Below are 12,613 nucleotides of genomic sequence, written 5' to 3'. Positions count from 1 at the left end.
GCTTTATAAATTGTATTCTGATAACCGATCCCATAAAACAAATATTTTGAGAGCAATCAGCTGGAGTCGGAATGACGTTTTAAAAAAATTCGAATCCTTTTTTTTACCGTCCGGGTAATCGCATAAATTAGTAGTAAATTTGGATTGTTACCACCAATATATCAGATCTACATTCAATTACTGTATCAAATCATGTGTAAGGTTCGACTGGCCTATTGACACTGCGGACAAAAGACTCAAGCGGAGGCTTGCGGAGCGACACCACCCGTGAACGTGTAGGAGGAGAAGGAAGGAAAAGATTTGCATTCAATCACGCGGAGGTGGAGAGGCAATAAATAAGGAACGAGAGAGAGAGAACGTGGGTGGGCCAAAGGGTGCGTTCAGATTTCATTTGTTTTTGTTTTCTTTTCCAGTTTTGCTGAGCCATCACAGCGATGATGACGGAAGATGCGGCATTATGAAAGAACGCGGGGCGGACGTGAAAGCGTTTTTCGTTATGTAAAACTCCCTTCAATTTCCTCCATATTTTAGTATTCTAATGAAGGTAAGGCAATATAGAGTTGCGTGTACGAGTAGAGGCGATATGTAAGTGCAAATGCAACAGAGTGCATGAAAACGCAAGCTACTCCTCACTCTAAACCAATGGAGTATGAAATGATGCACAAAGATATCGCGCTCTTCTCTTAATTTAAATTCACAAATTCTATCACACGTGCTCCGATTGGATTGAAATAATCATCAGGCACTATTTCAAATAAAAAAATTGCTGCTTTTACAAATGTAATTGAAACACTGGATGATGATCGCAAGCCAATCGAAACACGTGTAGTACAATTTGTGGAATTATAATTTAGTGGACAATACGATGTCTTTGTGTATTATTCAATTTTATGCTCCACAATATCTCTTCGGAAAAAGTTGACTTCATGGGAATACAAGGCAATCACCTCCAACTATAGTTTGAAGGAATCTTCTCGGTAAAAAAACCGGTAAATCACCTCAACTAGCACGGCCGCCGATCACAAGCTTGCGATAAATGTAAAGAGAGGTCCTAATCTGGCTAGGTCTCCAGAGGATGACGATCCACGTTCACTTTCCAGGGATAAATCCTAATTTTAGTAAAAACTAAAATTTTAGTAAACATTTAAAGCCAAAAATTTTTTCATTTACCGGAGATCAAATCAGGGTTAATATATTCTACTCAAAAAGTAGAGTGCATTGTCTCCCATAGCAATGGGTGACCATTATCCCAATGCTAATAGCGCTTCCCCCCCCCAAAATCAACAACTCCTTCCGCCGACATATATTTTGATTTTTTTTCTAATATGCTGATATCTATTAGATTGAGCGTTCGATTAACATACTTACAGTAAAGTCTAAGGCAGTTATTTATCAAGCTGGCTTCGTTGAGTGGCATCAACAGCTACGGACGTGTAAATATCCTTCCGAATCTATTATAATGAAGTGTTTTCAACAATGCGTTAATATGGCAAAAGTCATAATTAATTATAGAAAGTAACAGAATAATATGGAATCAATTGGTATTATCGAACGTAGAAAACCTTAAGGAGGGAAGATTTAGCTCTAGCGCTTTACTAAGCCCTAAAATAGAATTAGCATCGAGTATACGCGATGAAAAACTCGCTGTTGACCATTAATTCTCATATAGCAATGCAGTAGCCGAGAGATCCAAAGCTAATATAGAATTGAACCATTCGGTTCCCATGAGCCTTGGAGAATAATGCAATCTTGCAAGACCTAAAATAACATCTACTACATTTAAAAAACTTGCTAAGGTCATTGGCGTCGACAGGAGTTCTCAAGAACTACTTCATACTCTCTCTTTGTCACTTTAAACAAGTAACTAGAAACAAAAGGCGACATGTGTCTGGAATAGCGCACACTTGATGTGGGTAGAAACAGCCTCAATTTCTAAGCCGTCGACTTTTCTATGTTTTCTCCGTCACATCTGCTACTAAGCCTCGGAAACGAGAAATGATATTTCCATTCGTAAAGGGCAAAACGAGATCACTGACACAATTAACCTTATAGGTAGGACCAAACAGCTATGATTCCACAAAAAGTAACATAGACCGCAGGTTAATGTTCTCCGAGAATCCTATTTTCTCAACAACTACAGGAAAATGGATACGCGTTTAAAGAAAAGTTCCCGAGGAGAATAAGGGCTTAAAAAAAAAGTTTAAATACAAGTGATCTAACGTAGAAAATAATCGGGACTTTTGAACTTAGATCCCCCTCAAAAGGAAACGGCGAGAGGGCGGTTTCTGATGATTAATATGACGAGTTGAAATAGAAATAGTAGAGCTAGGCAGTCGACATAAAATTGATGGCGATGACAAAAAAGATGTGCAAATTGACGAATTGCCGTCTACAAAAGCCTGGCATACTTTCCTCGCACCTATTTCCTGAGCGGAATTTAAACGCAGCTTCTGCTTCACTGTATAAAATATCATCTATTATGATAACGATTTTTTTCATTGTTTGGGAGTGGATTAAATACGCCCGCAGATGCATGATGTCTGGAATATATCTTATTTTCAACTGTATAGGAATGTGATATAGCAGAATCAAGGAAATTATACGCTCACTAATTTTCTAAATGATATCTCTCCCTTAAAAAATGCGAGAGAGGTTCGTATATACTTTAAGTTACTAGAACAGCAAAATCTGAAAAACAAACTTTAATCAAATATATTCATCAGTGCAGCATAAAAACTCTTACCGATAATAAAATTTATTGCTGCTCTGTGATCACATAGATAACTCGTGAAGAATAAGAGGATACTTCTGAGTCAGTAAGTTTGAGATTACACATGATATGACTGATAATAAGGGTGATTACAGAATGTGAAAAAATTGTTTGTAACTAGTTACGAAGTTTTAGACTGAAAAATATTCAATTCTGTATATTGAAACTTTCCATAGCTAAAGTTTTATGGGGGATATAACCAACTTACACAGGACATTTGTTAGCCATTGAAGTGCTAATGAATTTTGGTGACCGAGGAAAGAATTAATCACCAATCCACAGCAAAGACATAATCGATAATAATGGTATACATCGAAAAAATAAAACGGTCAGGTTCAAAGGTGAAGATTGCTCTCAATTCGATTCGGCGTCTGACTGCAACAGGACTTCCCTAACCATCAAGCACAATTTGTGCTTTGCCTTCCCGAAAGATTCCTAGATATTTTCGTTACATTTCCTCGCAGTTTTCTTTCATTAAGTCAGCTGAAACTGACCAAAGAAGGCCGGGAAATCTAATCACCGCATTAAGGAACACGTCGTAATTAGCGCATGTTTTACGCCGTAACATCATTACCTATCTTCGCCGCTAATTTACAAGTTATTGCCCCAATTAACCGTCACACGCAAGCACACACGCATGCCACGCTTTCTTCTTTTAACACAATAAAGGGTTGAATCATACATATTAATACAAATCACAAGAATAGCTTATGTTAAATATGAAAATTAATACGTGTATTAAGTATACTACGTGCAATAAGTATACTACGATCACAAAAAGACTTCTGATACACCAAGCGGCCTAAATACTTTTTATGCCTTTCCTCACAATTAAACGCAAACTTGCAGCTGTGAAACACGCAACAATTCAAGCATTATGCAAGATTATTCCTCCATTTCTAGTATAATCTATTATGTATGATTAGCATGTTGATAAATACCAGAAATTTATGAATTTAGGTGATTCGACTTGAAACTTAACACCGCTATGTACAGAATACAAAACGCTAATATCTAATGATGCCAATCCCTTTTGAGTACTATCAATCACTCCACACAACCGATATGAATTTCTGGTTTTTTGGTGAACATTACATTAATGGTCAAATGGTTATAATTAGTCCTTACCGATCATTTAAGTCATTAACTGATCATTATTTACTAACGGTCGAATCTTTATGCCCCATAACTCTCCCGTGGCTTCCAATAATTATATTTATACTTACCGGTTGGACTGAATCACTTTGCTAGACGTCCAGAACTCCCAGGAAAAATTAATTAATATAAAATCATTAAGGTCAGGCAATGATTGAATAAGTGAGCCTTTCTAGTCGAGTAAAATTATAAAGAGCCACCTTAATGAATTCGGACGGAACGTAAAAGGGGAAGAAGACGATTATCCTCCAAAAACAAAGGCAGTGACCAAATTTAATTACTTACATTCCTATCTGTGCCAACAATGGTGGAAAGAATTATATAAAGCAGATAAATTTTCACATAATATTGCATCGCAAAACAATCTCGCGAAGTAACCTTGTTGAACACTTGTTAGCTGCAATATATTACCATCAATAGTAGGCGCAAAAAAATTAATACCAACTCTTCTGAAAATTAAACGTTTGTATTAACACGCACACCTAAATTAAAATAACCATAAAAACTAGGATGACGACTGAATTGTTTGAATATAGATCAAGTGAACAATACTGTGCAAAAAACATTTTTCCGCCCGATTTGTTTACCATCAAAAATACCAATCGCAAACGATACTGCCGAAATATCGAATTTTAAGGTAAGATCGTTAGAGGAATTAAGGATACAGAGGTTTTCCCTCTGCTCGCGCAAATATCTTACCATTCTTGCGAGAAATTAGATCACATAATAAATGAATATCGCTTCTTTAAACTGCAATTGCCTTCAGTCCAAATTTTATCCACTCATTACCTATGAACTTTAGTATTCTTGTCGCTGATATTTAGGTAATACACTTGTGATGCCACTCATTTCCTTTAGACAAATTTTCTACCAAATCAAAAGAACAACTTGTATTTTTACTTATTCAGGACACCACCAAAGAGTATGCGTCCGATGGTGGTAAGAGCTTTACTTGTCTCAACTTCGAAATATTACGACGCATAGGAGCATCATCGAACGATGAACATCTGCGCTCCGGAGTTTATTCATTCGATTGTCCGTCGGAGGAACAACCTTTACGATTTCATTCAGGAAGTCGCTCGTCGACTTCGCAGCCTTCCTGTATCGCCGGCACTACCTTGTAAAGATCACCGCGGATGAAGCATACTGGACAACACGACTCCACTCGTTACTATATCCAGAGGCCTCCTTCAGTAACTCCCGAGAACAACCATTTTATTGATGGCAACACTCTTGGGTATGGAGGATGTCAGAAGATCTGCGATCTGCCCTTATGAGGAATGTCCCACCCCAACTGCGGAGGTGGGGAAGATGGGCAGGGAAAGATCTTGGCAACGGGAGGGAAGATGTACTACGTACGATACTCGAGCCAAAGCTACCATCAGCGCCCCTCCCAGTCCGGTTCTAACCCTCACCCTCCAGCCCCAATGGAACTGAGCGCTGTGTATCGCCCATTGCGAACTTCCGAGTTTCTCCATTGTTGAGTAAGGAATTTAAGTTGTTTCCACCCTGACTATCAAAATGAATAAAAACAAACTCATTCGCCCAACTTTTCGGATGGATGAGATCTTTTAATGTTGGACAGAAAACAAAAAGTAGAGATGAGGGAACTTAAGGTGAATACGAAAAATAAAAAAATCATTTTCATCATTTTTCTGGTGCATATCCTTTACACACGGAATAAGAAAAGCGTTCTCGAAGAAATTTATACTCTTTGTTCCTGACTGTATCTAGGGTATCGAAAAAAAGAGAAAAAAAATAATTACAATTTTAGATTTTTCTCGAAAGAGGATAAAATATATTTATTTAAGTTTATTTAAGGTGATGACTAATTTTTACGATATCAACTGCCAGTTAAGAAGAAAAAGTGTTGAAACATTTCTGGAGTTTGATTTAACCGAAAATATGATGACTTACTTATACTTCCCTCGCTTCCCGCATTTTTCCGTGGAAACGAGATGAGGTTTAGTAAGTGAATTCCACGGAAAAACTCAGGCGAGGAAAGGGATGAACTTGGCAAAAACGAGGGAGCATTAACGAAATGGCTTCCACAAAGGAGGAAGAAGTGCTTCCATCTAAGAATCGTGGAGCCAAAATCATGCGCATACAATGAAATGGGTGCTACTTAAATGCGAAGAAATGGGTGAGACGAGCAGCCTGAGGGGCGAAAATCTTTCCCAGTTGGAATAATCGAACGGCAGCAACAAACGGATGTCATTAGCACTCGAAGGGAGGTCACAATGCGAAATAGTGCTCATTTCATTTTCCGAAGAAACGTTCTGGAGTAATATACGGGTACAACGGCGAAGCACCGTCAGGAAGCTTCATGATTCATTTCCGCAACGCGCCTTCTTTCGCTCTCCCTACGCCGATTCTAATTTAGTCGGCGGCGATCCGTGATTTTTTTCCCACGCGGCGGATATCGCTTGGCCCTTGGGAAAAGACTAAAACAATCGCTTCGCACACATCCTTACAGAAGGACACTCAACCCATTACGCCAAACAAACGGCGAATCGCGTCCTCCCACAAGGATTCGTGAGCTGTTCTCCCGAGCATCGACGGAAAAGCTCGACAACTACCGAGTACCACTTGCTCAGAAAATACAGTCGTAGAAGGCGGTGCACACATAGAATAATAAATAGTGGCAAATAGTAAATAAATAGTAAAATGTAGCAAAATACTGGTTTCAACGTTATAGAGCTCCAAAACGAGGGTTATTATACAATATTTGTTATATTTTGTCATCATGGCTATTTTCTAAATTAATTTTAGAAGGATCAGTATCCTACATCCTTAAACACATGCAAGGTACGAACAGTCCTAATAGGAAAAAAATACATTTGCCATTCCTTATATTCATTTTCCTATTTATTATTCCTTGACGACTTATCAAGTCGTCAAGCAGCCGAGAAAACTGTCGAAGGAGAGAGGTATACCTTCTCCTATTTTAATAATCATTCATTTTAAACAATAAAATGTATCTTCTTTCAAAGATGAGCTTAAATATATACCACGCTATTTGCCGATAAGATAAGGATTCCCAAAGAAAATACAAACACTGATAGGTAATTAAGAACAAATTATAAACCAATATTTTGGTAATATTACCCAGTTTTGCAGCTAAAAATCTAAAATTATTGTAACCCAAAGATTATGATGAGTAATTATATGAAATAAGGAAATGCACACAAAATAAAAGGAAGGGGAACCGAAATAATGAAAATTTACTCTAGAATCCCACACGCGATGCGCACGTTTGGCTGGAATACAAAACAGACTGATGGACGATGTCACAGAGGCTAAATCCCTCTAATTAAGCTCAATCAGAACAACGGACCGGACGCAAAGGGAAGACCCAACGCCGCGTCAAGGAGACCCGCGATGAATACAAATGTCTCGGGAGATGTGGGCATCGGCGGCGCATTGGGCATTGGAAGGACAAGGTGAGAAAGTGGGCGGGGGGAGGCGCTAAGGGAAGTGGGTGGAGCGTGGGAGAAACGGCGCACATAAATACAATTACCGTCGACGCCCCCCTTAAGGCCAAGGGTTCCATCTCCCTCCCCCTTATACTCTCTGGGTCAAGAGGTTCGCGTCATGACGACTCTTTTTATGGAGTCCGGCAGGAAACGATAAGACAACCACGGGGGCTGTGAGGTGAATCATCATCTCTCAAGGCAGACACTTCACTCTTTATAAAAAAAGTGAGAAGGCAGGTAAGGGACGCATACAGACACGCGTGTGAGATGTGGGGAGATCACGATTGAAACATCGACTCACTTTGCGATTACGATGAAATGAATTACAAAACATTACGATAGTAAGAACTCGGCTAGATCATAAACCGCATGATATCCTTAAGATTAACTTCTACGATTTTTTCTCACTGCACGTACAGTAAACAAGAATAAATAGCAAAAATTTATTAGACTAAAATTTTGCAAATATTGAGATACGCTATACATAAGTTTGTAAAAATATAATTAATTCAAGAAGTTAGTTAGCCTTTTCCCGATGAGTAGTGAATTTATGAAAAAATATATTTAAGAATATTAAACAAAATTCTCCGTTGAAAACTTTTAGGAAAACTAAAAAATAAACATTTATGCGGTGAGAACTTTTAGTACCTTTCTAATATATCGTAATACCCCAGATAGTGAAGCTTTGCACAGCACACCACAAACAGCGAAAAAATTATCGCCGCGAAAAAGAAGAATATACGAATGAATAGCAAGAAATTTAATACTTTTTGAGTAGAAAAACTTGATACGCTTGACTGTTACAAGAATTCGGGGACAATAAAATCTTTCTTGAAAGCTTTTCGACGGTTCAGTTTTCCTAATCTTATCCCATCTCAAGCTCCGATCTTAACCACATAAAACCGCAAACGAAGGAGGCATAGCATACATTTTGATCGTGCGGTTTACCGGCACGGCATGCGGCACCTCAAAACCAGACATTTCGTACCTAAATTCGATTGCAAGCAAATGACGTGGGCAACGACATCAACAGTCTCTTTTGTGGTTGGGAATATAAAGATTTAGGTACACATTAAAACTGTGGAAATCGTCCACAAAAAAGTTGTTCGCGTAATTATGGCTCGACACCGGATCCTGATAAGCGTATCGGGAGGTTATCACGACTTTAATCTTTCTTTCAAACAAAACAGTTCTCATAATTATGTATAGCTGCAATCTGTTGCAAGTTTTCAGGTTTAAGTAAAATGAAGTTTTTTTTAAATTGTCCTTCAAATGGATTTTTTTTCCACAAAGGCCATTAAAAACCTTTTTAAATATAATTTCATCTCCATATATTAGAAGAGACGTTCAATCAACCGTGAATGAAGTAATTCAATACGTCTAAGCCATTGTGGGTTCATATAGCATGAGAGCACCATACGCAAATGAGAGGGAATAAGATAAATTACACGATATAGGGAGTGGGATCCATAGGTGACCGTTTGAGCCAGTTGGAAACACATCCGAGGCAGCTCTAACGTTTAATTTCAGCATCGATGATCCGACAAATACTTTTCACTCAAATAGCCGCGTCAACGTGAGTCAGAAAGAGCTATTAGGTTAGGATATAATGATATTACTGCTTACGAAAGAAAGGATATAAAATGATTTCTTTCAATGAGAAATGTTGAGCAAAATATCGCTAATGTATTGTTACTACCCTCACAGATGACTTTAAAGTTTACGGGGAAACAGTTATAATACATACTCAATGAGTGCGAAAAATCCACAGAGAAAAAATCATTCGCCTTGACCGGGATTCGAACCCGGATCCCTCGATTTCCGGCCGAGTGCTTTAGCCAGTTAAGCTACCGAGGCGTCATTCTTCCCTGTGGAAATTTGTGGAAGGATGACGCCTCGGGAAGAATGACGCCTCGGTAGCTTAACTGGCTAAAGCACTCGGCCGGAAATCGAGGGATCCGGGTTCGAATCCCGGTCAAGGCGAATGATTTTTTCTCTGTGGATTTTTCGCACAATTGTGCATTGCGGGTGACTCCCGTAAAAGTTATCACCGTGGCTAGTCCCGGTATACTTACATACTCAATGAGTTGTACGAGTTTTATTTTGATTAAAACTTTTCAAATATACGACTAAAAGTGGCTTATATTAGATGGAAATACGTGACATTTACACACATTTCTCACAAATGCTCAAAGCGATAAACAAACCTTTAAAATTGAACATGAAAATAAAATTAAGATTTTGCTTGATTATAAAATATATGTTAAAAGTCGATCGCCACTCTCCGTTACAGTGATACCATCAACAAAAATCCACTCTGAGGAAAATATAGCCAAGAAAATTTTCTTTTTTTATTCGCAACTGACAAAAACATCATCAATTGCGCATCATTGCATGTAAAGACGTTACATTTAAACAAACTTCTCACAAATAGGTACTCAAAGCGATAAACAAACCTTTAAAATTGAACAAGAAAATAAAATTAGGATTTTGCTTGATTATAAAATATGTAAAAAGTCGATCGCCACTCTTCATTACAGTGATACCATCAACAGAAATCCACTGTGAGGAAAATATAGTCAGGAAAAAAATTTTTTTTATTCGCAACTGACATAAACATCATCAATTGCGCATCTCGTAACGGGGATATAGGAAAAGAAAAATTACAAACGAAAGTACTAGCATGTAAAAGGGCATATATACCAATGCAGAAGAGAAATAAATGTTACCGAGCGCCATGTTAATAAATGTTACCGTTAAGTCAGTTGGAGGACAAACAGCAAGCTATGCAACTTCTACCTCCGTAACACTATTGTGCATTGATTGCACTTGCTGACGTTGACTGGAGAAAGAATACTACAGGTGGTAAAGCCCTTTGCCCTCCCAGGACTTGCATTGCATGGGAAGTGGAAATACATCGGTAAACAAAAAAGAGCTCACGAGATCACCACACTTGAGTTTCTTTTAGGTTTCTAGTGCAATGGTAAGGTAAACTTAATTGCGAATTGCGATTGCATACCAAATAAAAACGTCGGGCAAACACTTTTAAAGTCGTTTATTTTAAACACGAATGTTTCATAGCAGACTCATGAAGACTTTCGCGATCACAGCAAATAAGCATAAAAAATGTGTCGCCCAAAAATAGTATAAGTACTCCTTCAAAACGACGGCTACATTTTTATGAAAATATGAACTAGGTACTGATTAATTTAACAACGAGTGAAACTAAACTATAATAATGTGAGAGGCAAAAATTATAACCGTCCATAGGTCCGTAATCAACAGGCAAGAACGTAATGCATGTGAAAATGCATTAAGAGGGACCGAATTCATAACATAATACTTAAAGGTTTTGCCAATTTGAAAACATTCGAGGGAAAAGCTCGCTGCAACAAAATGAAGAGTATAATTCAGGACCCTAAAAAATGTAAATCATCATACGCATTATAAAAACTCATTTAAATGCATTCCTCGATTGTAACCTCCTCTAACTCTACCGAGACAGCGTATTAACATTGAAACGCGAGCTAACTACGTATTAGGCGAGAAGTCTTTCATTACATTCCATGTACTACCAATACATAGGTATTAATTTTCATAATTTTGTTCCGAGTTTTCTTATGCTTGACATAAACCAAAAGGAGTGTACCATAACGGAAAGGCCGCTACTAAAAGAACTATTAACTAAAATACCAATCGGATTATACAGGTAAACACCCAATTAATATTGAACACCTTTTCATATTAGGAACACTAGAGCTCACCCGCGCCGCATCATAAATCGCAAATCAGGACGTGATATCATCCATGGATGTCAGGCGTTATCAAATTAACAGAAAGTGTACTCACCATGGCAACGGCCCGGGGTCCCTCGCTCCGGCCCAGCGCCTCCACGTGCTCGCAGGGGAACACACCGCTTCGACCGTCCACCGTCCCGAAGAGCCATCCTGGCGGAAAAACAAAAGAGGTGATGATAGCGGTGAGATGAGCGGCCTGGGGGACTCCTCTCGCACCGCCGCCGGTCACCTGTAACTCGACCGGCGGCGAAAGACACCTCGTCAGATGAACAACTGATGGAAGAAAATGGCGACCCGGTGGAAATCCATCCGGTTCGTGAGTTGACCGCACGGAAATCGTTCACTCACCATTACTACGGTTAACCGCACATGAAAGAGCTTATGTATATATTCATTACCAAATGGCCAATCCTTGCATCATCACTGTCTTATCGCTCGTAAATACGTTTAACATCAAAATCTAAAAGTTCAGGCTTGCAGTACCCTATTTTGCCCACTGATTTTCAACATAATTGACGTAAATGGATTCATAAATGGACTTATAAGACCCATTCATTGGACTTTAAACTAACCAGGGCAGGAAATGTAAGGGAGGCATCAATTTTACAGAGTTCATCGGTCGATAATTTTAAATCCTATCTAACGTTTTCCCAAAATTTCCCATCCACATGTATTTCTAAGATTGTAAAAATGGCGTTAGGAAAAACTGAAATTGAAAACTTCATGCTTCATGACTTTCCATCTTGGCTAACTTAAGAGAATTTGCATATCGGACGTTAACAAAAACTTTCTAATCATCTCTCTCTAATGCTTGATTGCTCTCAATGAATTGAGTTATTAGTGTAATTGTCCTTGCTGAGTAACAACTGAGGAACAAGCCCTTGGAATCATATCTAGGGTTTTTCTAATCAGAGTTATACCACAATATGGTAACCGATATATCTAAAGTAAATGAGCGTAAAAAATAGTGAGTTATAGGACGAAAAGTGTTATATTTTTGCACAAAGTAAGGCACACTAAAGACATCTTAAATAAAATCAACATACCTATTCTAACTCGAGAAAATTGGCCTTTTTGACACTCTTAAGAGCTCACACTGATTACGCAAAATATAAACTTGAAACCATATAGCATTTTGGCGGAGCAACTTCTTCACATTTATTCAAATTGATTATGTTAAGGTGTAAATCACCATCCCTTTAAGGCTTAAGACTACAACTAGAATGAGCCATGAAAGGTAATTCATTGGTTTATTTTCAATTCATCTAAATTTCTAACGTCGCTCTACCGCCTAGATCAGGTGAGCAAAAAGCGGAAACTTAATCCGTAATTCACCGAGTGCCTGCCCCAGCGACATGCGTCTCTTTTAAGCAAGAGCAGTCAGTGCATCCACGCGCCCGCAAGAAAACAATGGT

The 12,613-nt window shown here is 38.4% G+C and overlaps 1 protein-coding gene across 9 annotated transcripts in view; it reads right to left on the bottom strand.

Annotated features, from left to right (window-relative positions):
- The window catches only part of LOC124165907 (unconventional myosin-XV), a 366,313-nt gene that overhangs the window by 134,367 nt on the left and 219,333 nt on the right, over positions 1–12,613 (bottom strand). For all 9 annotated transcript variants that reach the window (XM_046543447.1, XM_046543452.1, XM_046543465.1 and 6 more), the window contains one exon: positions 11,251–11,348. In XM_046543447.1, coding sequence (XP_046399403.1) covers positions 11,251–11,348 — 98 coding nt within the window. The remainder of the gene's footprint in view (positions 1–11,250; positions 11,349–12,613) is intronic.

This window comes from Ischnura elegans, chromosome 1, assembly GCF_921293095.1.
Source record: "Ischnura elegans chromosome 1, ioIscEleg1.1, whole genome shotgun sequence".
Classification (NCBI taxonomy): Eukaryota; Metazoa; Arthropoda; class Insecta; order Odonata; family Coenagrionidae; genus Ischnura; species Ischnura elegans.
The sequence above is the reverse complement of the archived record's forward strand: the minus strand, read 5'-3'. Positions and strand labels throughout refer to the sequence as shown.